Source organism: Cynoglossus semilaevis, chromosome 19 (assembly GCF_000523025.1).
Source record: "Cynoglossus semilaevis isolate Cse_v1.0 chromosome 19, Cse_v1.0, whole genome shotgun sequence".
Classification (NCBI taxonomy): Eukaryota; Metazoa; Chordata; class Actinopteri; order Pleuronectiformes; family Cynoglossidae; genus Cynoglossus; species Cynoglossus semilaevis.
This window is the reverse complement of record NC_024325.1, coordinates 14,314,822-14,327,797: the sequence shown is the minus strand read 5'-3', so window position 1 is coordinate 14,327,797 and position 12,976 is coordinate 14,314,822. Positions and strand designations below refer to the sequence as shown.

The 12,976-nt window shown below is 40.0% G+C and overlaps 2 protein-coding genes across 5 annotated transcripts; both read right to left on the bottom strand.

Annotated features, from left to right (window-relative positions):
- Positions 1-1,051: 1,051 nt before the first annotated feature.
- Positions 1,052-4,987, bottom strand: LOC103395487 (UDP-glucuronosyltransferase 2C1-like). Of its 3 annotated transcripts, none has more exons than XM_025065729.1 (4): positions 4,395-4,922; positions 4,298-4,307; positions 3,594-4,126; positions 1,052-2,904 (listed from the first exon to the last, which is right to left on the bottom strand). In XM_025065729.1, the coding sequence occupies exons 1-4, from the start codon at positions 4,692-4,694 to the stop codon at positions 2,320-2,322; spliced, it is 1,428 nt and encodes a 475-aa protein (XP_024921497.1). In that variant the 5' UTR covers positions 4,695-4,922; the 3' UTR covers positions 1,052-2,319. The 3 variants fall into 3 exon arrangements, with proteins under 3 accessions (XP_024921497.1, XP_024921496.1, XP_008331436.1); XM_008333214.2 differs by having other exon boundaries at positions 2,320-2,904; positions 3,594-4,307; positions 4,395-4,708; positions 4,907-4,987; XM_025065728.1 differs by having other exon boundaries at positions 3,594-4,307; positions 4,395-4,921.
- LOC103395488 (UDP-glucuronosyltransferase 1-2-like) lies at positions 1,052-8,172 on the bottom strand. 2 transcript variants are annotated; one of them, XM_025065730.1, is made up of 5 exons: positions 8,116-8,135; positions 6,876-7,171; positions 6,060-6,773; positions 5,379-5,957; positions 1,052-2,325 (listed from the first exon to the last, which is right to left on the bottom strand). In XM_025065730.1, exons 2-5 carry the CDS (start codon positions 7,164-7,166, stop codon positions 2,320-2,322), a joined length of 1,590 nt encoding a protein of 529 aa, XP_024921498.1. In that variant the 5' UTR covers positions 7,167-7,171; positions 8,116-8,135; the 3' UTR covers positions 1,052-2,319. The 2 variants fall into 2 exon arrangements, with proteins under 2 accessions (XP_024921498.1, XP_008331437.1); XM_008333215.2 differs by lacking the exon at positions 1,052-2,325 and having other exon boundaries at positions 5,260-5,957; positions 8,116-8,172.
- Positions 8,173-12,976: the final 4,804 nt, after the last annotated feature.

Here is a 12,976-nt window from a genome sequence, read left to right as displayed (position 1 = left end):
ACCTCCTAATGACACCACCCCCACTTGTTAGTCACTTTGGACCGTGTAGCTTTCGTGGGTATCATGACAGTTCAACAAACAGCAAATATTTGGCTTCTCAACAGAACTGTTTGTTGAATCTGTTGAATCTCAACACACGGTCATTTTAAAGCTCTTTGCTTCACACACTTGAACAACATCACACACCAAAAAAAAAAAACAAAAAAAAACCACAGCTTCATTTTTCCAGTGACATGTGAGGACAAAGTCTTTCCCATTCTCCACTGAGCAGCTTCCTTTAAATAGGGAGCATGATGACTAAGCAGCAGCACCTGCGTCACCAGCGCACCTGCAGCCGTGTTCATCAGCAAACTTCACATCACTCAGTGACAAAGGACAAAAATCATCCAGTTGAAAAAATATATTTTTTAAATAGATTAAAGGGCAGAAAAAAACAATATAATATAAAAAAATATTTAAATTTATATATAATTAGAAAAAACATAAAAACGTAAAATATTTCTCATATGCTGATCTTTGTGATACAGACAAATTGAGACTGAGGATTAAGTGGTTAATGTATGTATATTTAAATGGATTTAAAGGAATCAAACTTTTAATGAAAAATCATGAACAATGATTAATTATTGACACAAAGGGCAATGATTCTGAAGCCCTACTCATGCAGTGGGGAAAAATGTGAATAAAAAAAGAACAAATAAATAAAATGCCATGATAAATGATTGAATGTGAAAGATTGAATATGAATAAAAATAAAATGAAAAAAAGTTTGACGGGGGATGAAGGGGTCTCCCTCTGGTATCTGCTTAAATAAAAGTGCTGGATGACTCAGATTCTGGAGTCACAGTTGATCTAGAATTGAACAGATGATTTTGTTCATGTGCGTCTTGATTTATTAATTAAGAGTTTAGTCAAGTATGAGCTCATTCTACAGTCGTCTGCATTATCAGAATGACTGAACATAAAAATAATGAAAATCAGCCCTGGGAAATTTCAGCAGGTTATAAATATAATTGATATACAGAGGTTACGTCGCTGTTTTAAATGAATCTTTATTTTCCGCACAATTTATTCCACATTGATAGCAACTATGTTGACACTTCAACACTATTTTCCCTTTTAATTAAGTTCACATTTAGAATAAATAATTGTGTTAATAATTCTTTCATGTTAAATAATAATGGTAATTGATTTTATCCTTAATTTTAATTATGTATTGTTTAGTGTGACAACAATGTCAGTTTGAAGACTTTTTCTTTCATACAGACTTTTGAATAATCGTCGTACATCTTTAGTTTCTTTCTTTCTGTGTAACCAAGGTTGTCGCAACAGTGCTCAAAACTAAGTATCTAATCTCATGACAGCATCTGTTTTCCCTGTGTTCAAAACCAGATCTTGGCTGGTCTTTAACACAGAACATGTACAGTGACCTCATCCTGCAGAAGTCCAGGCTTTAAAAAAAGGATTTTCCAAGGAAACCAGGGAGGAAAGAAAAGGAGGTTCAGGCCAACAGATGGACAAGGACAGGGAGATTAGAAAGAATAGAAGACCCTACAAAACCAAAAACAGTTCCAGTCCCATCGACCACATACTGAGGATTCATGACCCGGATCACTTTTGTTTAACTCAAACAAGGCCTTGAACCAATCACCTCTGCACCAGAATTATTTGCACTTGCCAACCTCATCATTACGCTCTTAAGCTTTTAGCAAAGTAAACCACTGGATAACAAGGCTTGATGTGATTGAACTCACACTCACCAAAGGACGCCGCTGCCATTTCATAAATCAGAACCATACGAGCTCCTGCTCTTTCAAAGGGAGACTTCTCGTTCCCTCCAGACTCTGATTGTTTCAAAGTATCTGTTTCTGTTTCTTCTTTACATTTATTAAGGAACTTTCCATTCACATTTACACTTATAGAGATGGCAATGAAATAACATGCATGACATGAATATGAACAACGGTGCATTCGATTCCCCGCGGCTGTCCTACAATATTTGATTGCCTCTGGTGTCCTACAGTAGAGCAGGCACGTGTTTCTGATATTTGATCAACATAGCAAAGACCACAGACTGACAAACAGGATGGTCTCATGGTGGACGTTGCATTATCTGCAGAGACGATGCCAAGTATATCACTGTCACACCAATTTATCACATTTTGTCCTCTCATTTTCAGGAAACTAATTCTTACTGGAAAGAAATGTGGAGAAAAAACTAGATCAACAGCAACTGTACTTGTACCTGTAAGACATTTCGTACATATGCTTTGAAAATGATTATATTCAAGGAAGTCCCAGATATCTTATCTTAAAAAATCAATTTTGTTTGTCTTTGAGTTTCCTTCTATTCCTGCAGCACAGTGACCTAAGAAGCACCATAACAGAGAGCAGCAGTACAGTTACTACAGTCAGCAGAAATAATACTACATCTACACTGTAGTACGAGAACCAGGACATCTTATAAGCCTCTGTACGCAGATGTGCTGCTCCTTTATGACGCATCACATATTCCACCCAGAAGATGGCCTTATCCATGGGAGTTATTGGCTGATCTCTGTGCAATCGTGAAAGTCTTTGCATGTTCTCTCTGTAGCTGTCCTGAAGCAGCACTTCCTTCAGAGCTACTTCAAAATTGTGTCCATTGATGTCGGCCAACTGAAGGATCTTTCCAGCTCCTCTCGCCTGCAAACGTACCAGGTTGTCAAACTGGTCAAAGAACAAGGGTATGCCCAGCACAGGAACTCCATAATAAATGGCCTCCTGGATTCCGTTGGTTCCCCCATGGGCTACAAAGACTTTGGTCTGTGGGTGGCCCAGGAGGTCCTTCTGTGGCATCCAGTCCACAATCAGTGTGTTGTTGCCCAGAGTAGAGGGGCGCTCCCCTTTGTGTCTCCAGATCACCTGGTCAGAAAATGCAGTGAAAAATCACTAAGAAGGAATTACTCTTGCAGTAAAATAATACTAATGATTAGCTTCCTCTTTGTCCATAAATTATTACAAGTCTTTGAGAACATAATCATGTTCACCTCTTGGCTGGACACCCTACCATTGTGTCACTGCCTTTTCAGTATAACGGTGCATGCTCTGCACCACATTTACATACTTCTTTGCCACTCCTGACTTCCTCTAACAAAAGTTGTAAAGCCTGGTATGGCAAAATGTGTTTTGTGAAAATAAACTCCATAAATGAATGTAACAGGACACATAAGAAAATGTGTTTGTTGTTTTTTAATGTTGAGATAAACAAAGGAACACCATAAATGAATGTAACAGGACACATAATAAATGTGTTTGTTGTTTTTGCAGCTAAGTTTAACCATTCACTGTGAAAACTACAGCTGTGGTAATGAAACTACAATCAACCAAAATGCTGCTTACTGATGAATACCTCTGATCTTAGCTTTGCATGAATATTTTCCTTCAAGTTTATATTTAAACCTTACATTCTTGCTTGCAACGTGTGTTTTATACCTACCGTAATAAATGTCTGCCCAAAAGCCGTGTGGACACATGGAGCGTAAAATAATACCATTACAAATAAAGAAAAAAGAAACCTTGAACCATTATATCGACAATTTAAAATCACCTACCTTCTGTGGCAACTTGGCAAAAATACTGGCAATTGTGTCAGCAACCTCTTTGGGCAAAGCATTAACCAAAGTTCCCAGAGTCATGATGATCATTCCATGTTCTCCAGCACTCTGAACAAACTCCTCCAGGTCTGACGGTAGAGGTTCTGCTGGGCTACATTGGAACCCACCGATGTAGACAATATTAGGCATCGTGGGTCGAGGGAAGTCAAAAACAAAATCTGACCTGAACAGCCAGATGTCTGCTTCCTGAAGTACTGAGATAATGTCACATTCACCCTCAAAATATTTCTGACAGACAACATCATAGTGAGGGCCCACTATGAATCTCTGTTGGAACAGTATGATGCCGTAGAAAAACAGGTTCTTGGTCCTCTGAAGGAACGTCATGTTGTCGGTTAAACCTGAACCAGGAGCTGGGATGTAGGACGCTGGGGTGGGGGCTATGGCTAAATGTCCTTCACCACTGGGGATCCATCGTACATTCAGAACAACGGGCAGTTTCAAATACCTTGCAAGTAGAACACCTGGAGCTATGGCAGGGTCGGTTAAAACAAGATCATATTTAGAGTCCAGTAAAGTTTCTATCAGACTTTTATCATCAAAGATTTGAGCAGCGCATTGAGTCCAGATTAAATGGACATTATAGAGGAGTGAGAGAAAAAACTTGGTTATTTTGAAATGGGAAATTGCTGAACCCCCATCTTTGAGCAGCTGAAATCAATCAGAAAAAAAAGAAAGGATCTGTTAAATCATAGAAATCAACATATAATACAATGTTTTAATGCTGTAACTCCATACCCTCATTTGCTCCCGAAGGAACTCGTCAAAAAAGTCCTCAAAACGTTCGTCCTCCGTCATATTTATTGTAATTGAGCTATACATTGGAGACTCTTCTGGAATATACCAACTGGTGGACGCTCTGATCACAGTCAGGTTGTGTCCTCTGGCATGAAGTTCCTCCAGGAGAACCTTCATGTTTATCCAGTGGCTGCCATCTACTGGAAACACCAGAATGTTGCCTCCATCGCAAGAAGGCGTGAATGAAATCAGAGAAACACATAGGAGTGCAAATATTCCACAGGATTGATACTGCAGCATGGTTCCTGGACTTCCTAATAAAGAAAAAAAAACAATTGTTTCCTTTAAGACACATTTGTACTACTCCCGATCTTAAAATTCTTAAGGAACACAACAGTTTACACATTGGTCAAAACACAAATCAAGTAGGACATATCAGAAAAAGCATACATGCCATAAACTGAAGACAAAAAATACAGTTTATAAAAAGTAAATACTGAAATGTACTTAACCAAACAGGATGGCTGTTGCTGTTGTGCTGCTGAACTACATACTGACATTCCATCAGGAGGGTTCAAACTCCAGCCAAGATTACTCTTTCCATGTGTGACATCACGTGTTTGTGTCACGTGTAGTTGCTGCACTTGTATTCTGCACACTTTTCTACAATTTATTGTACTGCTCATGAAGATGCTGGTAGTTTATTTAAGGTTCGTCTACTCGGTTCTTCGAGCTTAGCTTGCGATCTATGCCAAAAAACTGTAGAAGCCAGATATATAAGATGTGTCATAACTAGTGTGTAACTGTATAATAAATGATGTTCTAATCTTATTTGTCAGAAGAGAAAAATATAATAGAAACTTGAGCCAGTTGTTAAGAGTTTTATTTGTCTCTTATAACTTCTCTTTTTACACTACAATATTTAAAAAGAAGAAGATTTTTTTAAAATATATATTTTGAACATTTCTTTCACTTCATTCAAAGTTGTTTGTCTTTGAGTTTCCTTCTATTCCTGCAGCACAGTGACCTAAGAAGCACCATAACAGAGAGCAGCAGTACAGTTACTACAGTCAGCAGAAATAATACTACATCTACACTGTAGTACGAGAACCAGGACATCTTATAAGCCTCTGTACGCAGATGTGCTGCTCCTTTATGACGCATCACATATTCCACCCAGAAGATGGCCTTATCCATGGGAGTTATTGGCTGATCTCTGTGCAATCGTGAAAGTCTTTGCATGTTCTCTCTGTAGCTGTCCTGAAGCAGCACTTCCTTCAGAGCTACTTCAAAATTGTGTCCATTGATGTCGGCCAACTGAAGGATCTTTCCAGCACCTCTCGCCTGCAAACGTACCAGGTTGTCAAACTGGTCAAAGAACAAGGGTATGCCCAGCACAGGAACTCCATAATAAATGGCCTCCTGGATTCCGTTGGTTCCCCCATGGGCTACAAAGACTTTGGTCTGTGGGTGGCCCAGGAGGTCCTTCTGTGGCATCCAGTCCACAATCAGTGTGTTGTTGCCCAGAGTAGAGGGGCGCTCCCCTTTGTGTCTCCAGATCACCTGGTCAGATGAGTAAAAACGGCTCTTGTTAGGAACTTTATTTGAACAGACAACATAAAACGATAAACATCAGATTTTGGCTTGTGTGATTGAATCACTGACCTTCTGAGGCATCTTGGCAAAGACACTGGCAATTTCCTCTGCAACCTCCTTCGGTAAAGAATCAACAAAGGTTCCCAGGGTCATGATGATCACTCCATGTTCTCCAGCACTCTGAACAAACTCCTCCAGCTCTTGTTGAAGAGGATTCGCTGGTTTGCATTGAAACCCACCAATGTAGACCACATTGGGCATTGTGGGTCGAGGGAAGTCAAACACAAAATCTGACCTGAACAGCCAGATGTCCGCTTCCTGAAGTAGTGACGTGACATCACATCCACCTTCGATATATTTTTCACATACCGCTTCATAGATGGGCTCAGATATAAATTTCCCTGGAAACATTGCGAGGCAGAGGAAAAAAAAGTTCTTGATTCTTTGAAAAAGAGTCATTTTGTCTGTTAAACCAGATCCAAGCGCTGGGATATAAGAAAGTGGAGACGGAGCGATTGCAAAGTGGCCCTCACCAGTGGTGATCCATCGAACATTAAGCACTACAGGCAGTTTGAGATACTTTGCCAAAAGAAGTCCAGATCCTATAGCTGGATCAGTGAGTACGAGATCAAATTTTGAATCTATCAATCGTTTGACCATATTTTTATCTTCGATGGTTCTGGAAAGGCCATCTGCGAAGAGTGAATGAGCACGAGATTGTATGGATAAAAAATACATTGTTAATTTTAGGAATGAAATTGTTGAACCACCTTCTCTCTGTAGCTGGAAAAAAGAAAAACAGAAAAAAAACAGATCTCACAAATCTGATTTTTTTTTTACTTGATAATTTGGTCATGATGTGCTGGTGCTTCAATAATGACATACCCTAACATGCTCACTTATAAGCGAGCTAAAAACCACCTCTATATCTTCATTGACCTCGACTGTGATTGACGTATACAAGTCGGGCCGTTCTTTGATGTACCAGCTTGTGGACGCTCTCATCACAGTGAGGTTGTGTCCTCTGCCGTGAAGACCCTCCAGCATGACCTCCATGTTGATCCAGTGGCTACCTTCAAGAGGAAGCACCAGGATGTTCCCCCCATCACAAGGTGTAAAGAAACTCTGACATAAACTCTGGAGCAGAAATATTCCGCACAAACGACGCAGCGTCATTTTTCCTGAGATGAAGAGAAACATTGATTAGCCTCAAACACCCTTCAGTGAAATGACAGTGACCGTAAGGGCCCTCAGATCATTTGACTGGCCTAAAAATAATGAATGGGCCAAGGAGCTGTATTGAATAATGGGGAAAAAAACCTTAACATTAACATTAACCTCAACATTAAATAATGTTATTTTTCTGCTTTTGATGGTTTCAGAATGCTAATTCGTAAAGCATTTGTCTCATAAATGCCCCGTCTCTTTGGAATGGTGTCCCATCAAAGCCTTAGCCTTTGTTGTACAGTTTGACCGTTGTTGCGTAAGGTAAACCAAGGGCGTGCGTTCTGGATTAAAAGGAGGGAAGAACAGGGTTCATTCCAGTTAAACAACATTATCTGCTGGTGATTAGTGCTAACTGAGCCAAATGTCGCTGTCATTGTGATGTTTACACAGGGTTTGAACACTAAGGACAGCAAAGGATTAGTGCGGCTGAACGATACCACGACATGTCATTGTCAAATAAACTCTTAAGACTCATGTGAGGTCTGTCTGTTTCCCTTCTCTCCTGCCTGTCTCTGCTGTGCTTATCAGCGTGATCACACTCATTTGTGTCTTGTTCATTAGTCTAACTGGTGTCACCTGGTGCCCTGTGTATATATACCAGGACTACAAGCTGTTATCTATGTGTACGTGTGTACTTGTCAGAAGTTGCCTCCACGTGAGTTCTTTAATTAGGCAAAATGTACAGATGCATGAACCTTTTCCTGCTGCACGTCCAAGACAGTGGCTGCTCTTTCAGTTAAAAACATTGTTACTCAGGGAGCAACTGTGGTTGATATTCGCAATATCAATAATATATTTCTATTTTATTATTATTCATAAGAAATGAAGGTGTGTTATTCACTTAACAAAAACATCTTTAAAAAAACATACAGAGAGAGAGAGCGAGAGAAACACTTACCTCCTGTTGACGCAGCAGCTGCAGTGCTGGTCAGCCGCAGACTGACAGTATATAAAGGTCATCGTCAATTGCATAAACTCTAAAGCAGTGATCATAAACTGGTGGCTCACGGACCAGACCTGGCCCACAATTGGATTCCACAATTGTGAGGATCAAAGAGAAACTATTGTGTGGTCTCCACTATTAACACAACTGAAGAAAAATAATCTATCCTAATAACTAATCCAAAACATTTATGACTGTATTTTTAAAAAAAATATATTTTTTTTTACATGTCTGGCCACCATGGTGCCTGTTCCAAATTTTTTTTGCCCATCCACAGTATTTTATCAGTGTCAGTGTCCGTACTGCAATAGTAGTTTTCAATGTTTGTAGCCACAAGTGTTGCAATAACGAGGACACACACATTGTAAACAGGAAACTGAAAGTTCAGGATGGCTTTGTCTGACCTAGTGTTTGTCTGTGCCACATCCAGCAGAGATGTTACAAGAAACAGCTCTCCTTCAGCTCTTGTGGCCTATTTTCTTTTCTTTTTTTTTTCATGTGATTTCTAGTTATTCTGTGGAATCGCTGTGAAACAACATACCCCATCGAACGGTGGGTTCTCAGAGACTCTCAGCATCACATGGCGACGGATTCAAGGGCAATAAAAGCTTCAAAATCAATTAACAGTGGAAAGTAAACAACCAATGGAAAGAATACCCTCAGTGGTGCCCACTGTGGTCAGTCATGTCATAGCTCTTACATAACAGCCGTAGCCTGTACAAATAAAAGCTACCATTGTGCTATTACAGCGGTTATTTTTGTTGCAATCTGCATAATCCATTTTCATTTTTCAGTAAGGGTCTGGACAGGATAATGAGCGAGTGGAAACTCTGAGACGTCTTAACTCTGGGGTCTCTGACACCTTATACAATCAACACTGAAACCCTGAAAAGGCTAAGGTCTAAAAGGCTAATCAAAACAAATAAATGCAGAACATTTTTTTCATTTTCTGTTTGATAAAAAGGTTGGCTCTCCTAAATAAAAAAAAAAAACATAAATCCCTACTTTTACAGGCAGAGTGGGGAAACAGCACAGCTCATCAGAAGAACGGCCATCATCATCACCATATCAGGCTGTCATTGGTCTCTCTGGTTCCCACTGTTAGACCACTGCAGGGGAAGTTGGGTACTACAGTACTGCGTCTACTCATCCAATACTCTTGGGAAGAGTTTTCTTTCCTGTCCAAGATCCAAGGCCTGAGTTTTCTAATGTCCTTCTCAAAGTAATTTCTACATTTTATTAGGGTCGTTTGATATTAACTTTTTGCCAAAATCCGATATGCCGATATTGTCCTAACCCGTAATGTCCGATATCGATATATATGCAGCCAATTTTTCCTCAAAACTGCAGTAAAAACATATTAGGACTCCATAAGTGATTTTAAGTAATCCGATATGCCGATATTGTCCTAACCTGTAATGTCCGATATCGATATATATGTAGCCCTTTTTTTCCCCCCAAAACTGCAGTAAAAACATATTAAGACTCACATTGCGTTATCGAATTTGTTTTATTACTGGAGAAAAAAAATGATAACGATTCTCACAGATGACCTAATAATGCCACAATATTGATAGGACATTTTATCTCAGTATCTAAATCTTTGGTCAACATCATAGCCACAAAAACATGGCCCACATAGAGCTCATATCTGGACCAGACAGGTTTGGATGGCTCAAAACAGAACAAGAAGATCATCTATTTTAGGTTGGAAATACCTCTTTGTTGGTAACACCACGGCTGTTAGAGTTAAAGGTCTCAGTGTGTCATAGCAAAGTACTGCAGATAACAGATGAGGAGAAAAAACTCTCTGAACATGAAAGGCCGCTGCCTCGCAACGTAGTCATTAACTTTTCTTTTTTCAGAGAGCAAAAGAAATTCTTTGTCCACATGAGGGAAATCAAAGGGTCTCTCTTTGCGACATTTGTACTGGGTGAGGTCCTGTACTACTTTATGTGTACTTGTAAAAAGTATCTTTTAACTTTTCAATTACAGGCCGGGTAAACGTTCATAACAGACTGACATCAAGAAAACACCCTTTGATTTATATTTTTTTTCATACTTAATTTGTGTCAGGTTTTCTTTTTAATTTTAATTAAAGTGCATGCACAACGCTCAATTAAATTCAATTTAACATCCTGTTTAACTATGAAATAACTTTGAGTCATCCCACATCTCCACATGACCAAGTCACAAATTAAACCTGTTTTGAATCTGCTCTTCTTCATTAAAAAACATGGATTGTATTTAAAGAGTGCTGCGCAATATAACAAATGCGTTCCCAAAATTCTATTGAGTAAGAGCGTAAACAATGCGAGTGGTGCCTTCACTGTCCCGGGAACGCATGTTGCTACATCCTGCTAAATCCATCACTACTGGTGTGGATTGTTTATGGATGTAGTGACGGAGGACGCGAAGAATTTGTGTAAAAGAAGACGATACGTAAACTGTTAATAGAAAATTTCAAGATGCAGCCTCTTTCTTCGCTGTACAGTTCCGTTCAAAACCTCAGCTGATTCCTGACTGACGACCTGGAGAACAGATCCACTCCCGGCTGTGAGATTTTCATGTTGCAATCCTAACTGAAATCATAAACACCTCTAAACAGTCAAAGCTCTGAGGGCTCCAGTCAGACCCCTGGAGTGAATTGCATCATCAGCAGTTTGTTAACTTTTACTTCAACAACAACACACAACAGCAAAAGTGATGAATGAATGCGTGGTTTTTGCTCCACAAGGAACAAACTAAATGTCACCATAATCATCTGGCAAAGATCAACATCCCCTCAAGGTCGATGATTTCAAGTTGTTCCCCCATCGTCATCACAGGAACCGATTCAGCTCAGGTGCCTCGCTGACCTCTGCACATGTGCACGAGTCTTGAGTCACACTCACATGTGAATGGAGTCATTGCTTTTCCACGTCTGGGTCGCAGGATCCTCTGAACTCCAGACATGGAGATCGTCAACGCTGTGGTGACAGCCTGTGGTCGGGACACGTGAATGAACATCTGTTTAATGCACTGTGCATGAACAGTACGTGGACACAGTACTGATGGATGTATAGGACGATTGATTAGTGATGCCTGGTGATCTCTTTTGACTGACTCAAAGAAAGAACATCTATGTTTTTCTTTTTTTCCTCTCGTCAATTTGGATCAAACTCTGGAGCTCACATTCGACTTTTTGAATGCAGAACTCCTTGGTCTGGTGGTCTCTTGTTGGTTTCTGCTGCCGACCCTGTCTTTGTCATTATTTCCTCACCAGGCCAACTCTGAGAATGAGAGAAACGTTTTCTCTGATATAGGAAATTCATATATAAGTCGCTCTGGAGTATTAGTTGCACCAGTGCCAGTGTGAAATTAACAAATACGGTATATTAGAATTCATCATTTGGCTTATGCAAATTCAATGGAACAACCGACACAGGTCATCAGACCTTTGAACGTCCTATGCACCAAAATCAATGAAGCCAAAATAAAAACCAAAAGAGAAAAGAGAGAAAAAAAAACCTTAAGTGCAGTTCGTTAAGAAAATCCACGGTATTAGCCTTTGAGGACAAAATAACTCCTGGTCTGGTCGTCTGAGCATCTCATACAACTCACACAAAATTAAACAACAACTCGTTTGTCCAATTATCTACAAAGACAATTTCTACACTCCGCAGAGTGAAGGAAAGACCGACGGCATCTGCTCTGTGTCATTCCTCATGGGAATAACAAGCTCTTTACTGGTGAAATTCCACTTTGCTGAAACACTTTAATCACTTTATTTCCTCCTTTAGAAGAATCTGGAAGGTCACATTTGAAACTCTGCAGCGCTGCAGCTGTCACAGCTGATCAGACCCTGAACCTGTGTGTTATGTAACGAACACAGAGGAAGGTTGTGTGCACATTGTTTTGCTAGACCTATACCTGTTACTGTATAATGCACGGTGTTTGTTTTGCTAGACCTATACCTGTTACTCTATAATGCACGGTGTTACTGTATGTTATAACTGCATTGTTGAGGATCCTCGTAATGATTTTGACATGTGGAATAATCAAACGTTTACTACTGCTCTAGTGTAATGAACCCGTACTGATAAAGGCTTCACACAGTGTACATGTGAAAGGTTATGGATAGGAAGTGTGTGAAGGGTCAGGGCTAATTCCTGGGTGAGTTTAAAAGCTGAAATACAAACTGGAAAGAAAAACTTTATTCATAAAATCACAGCTACTTTCCTCACATATTTTCCATCTACGTCTAAACACACAGCATAATTTAGTAAAAGGCTAATTGCAGGTATTTTATTATTGGCCATCAAATTTCAGCCCTAACCCTTAAGTGAAAGATGTTCAAACTTGTAAACCCAAAGTCAGTGTTCTTCCTCCAAGTCTCTTCTCAGTCATGTGCAGATCTGCTCAGCGGTCTAAGGAGGACAGGGCCTGAGAAAGCCATAAACTACACTATCTGTCCTCCACATTCACCTCCCTCCAACCACACTCAGGATCCAGGCTGTAATTACATCCCCAGGCTCCGCACTCAGACTTGTTCTCCACGCCCCGGTGTCTACTGTGATGACAAAGTCCTTGTTAACTTTCCAGCCCTGCAGAAAAATTGTAGGCGTGTGTGTGTGTTTGGGGGAGAGGAAGGGGGTCGGGGGGTCTCTGCTTCATCAAGTCCCAGCAGAACCAATATGTCATAAGAAATGTAGGGGAGGAAGACAAGTTATATCCCGGTGTTAACTTCAACTCCCACACAAGACAAGTTCTTCACACGACAGAGTGGGGTGTTTATTTTTGAGCTGGATTTTCATGATAACTGTTAACGAGCAAT

Coding starts and splice junctions, on each gene's coding strand:
- LOC103395488 (XM_008333215.2), bottom strand. CDS start 7,166: ATGACGCTGCGTCGTTTGTGCGGAATATTTCTGCTCCAGAGTTTATGT. Junction 6,774..6,875: donor TTATAAGTGAGCATGTTAGG/GTATGTCATTAT, acceptor TCTTTTTTCCAG/CTACAGAGAGAAGGTGGTTC. Junction 5,958..6,059: donor TTGCCAAGATGCCTCAGAAG/GTCAGTGATTCA, acceptor TCATCTGACCAG/GTGATCTGGAGACACAAAGG.
- LOC103395487 (XM_008333214.2), bottom strand. CDS start 4,694: ATGCTGCAGTATCAATCCTGTGGAATATTTGCACTCCTATGTGTTTCT. Junction 4,308..4,394: donor TCCTTCGGGAGCAAATGAGG/GTATGGAGTTAC, acceptor GATTGATTTCAG/CTGCTCAAAGATGGGGGTTC. Junction 2,905..3,593: donor TTGCCAAGTTGCCACAGAAG/GTAGGTGATTTT, acceptor TTTTCTGACCAG/GTGATCTGGAGACACAAAGG.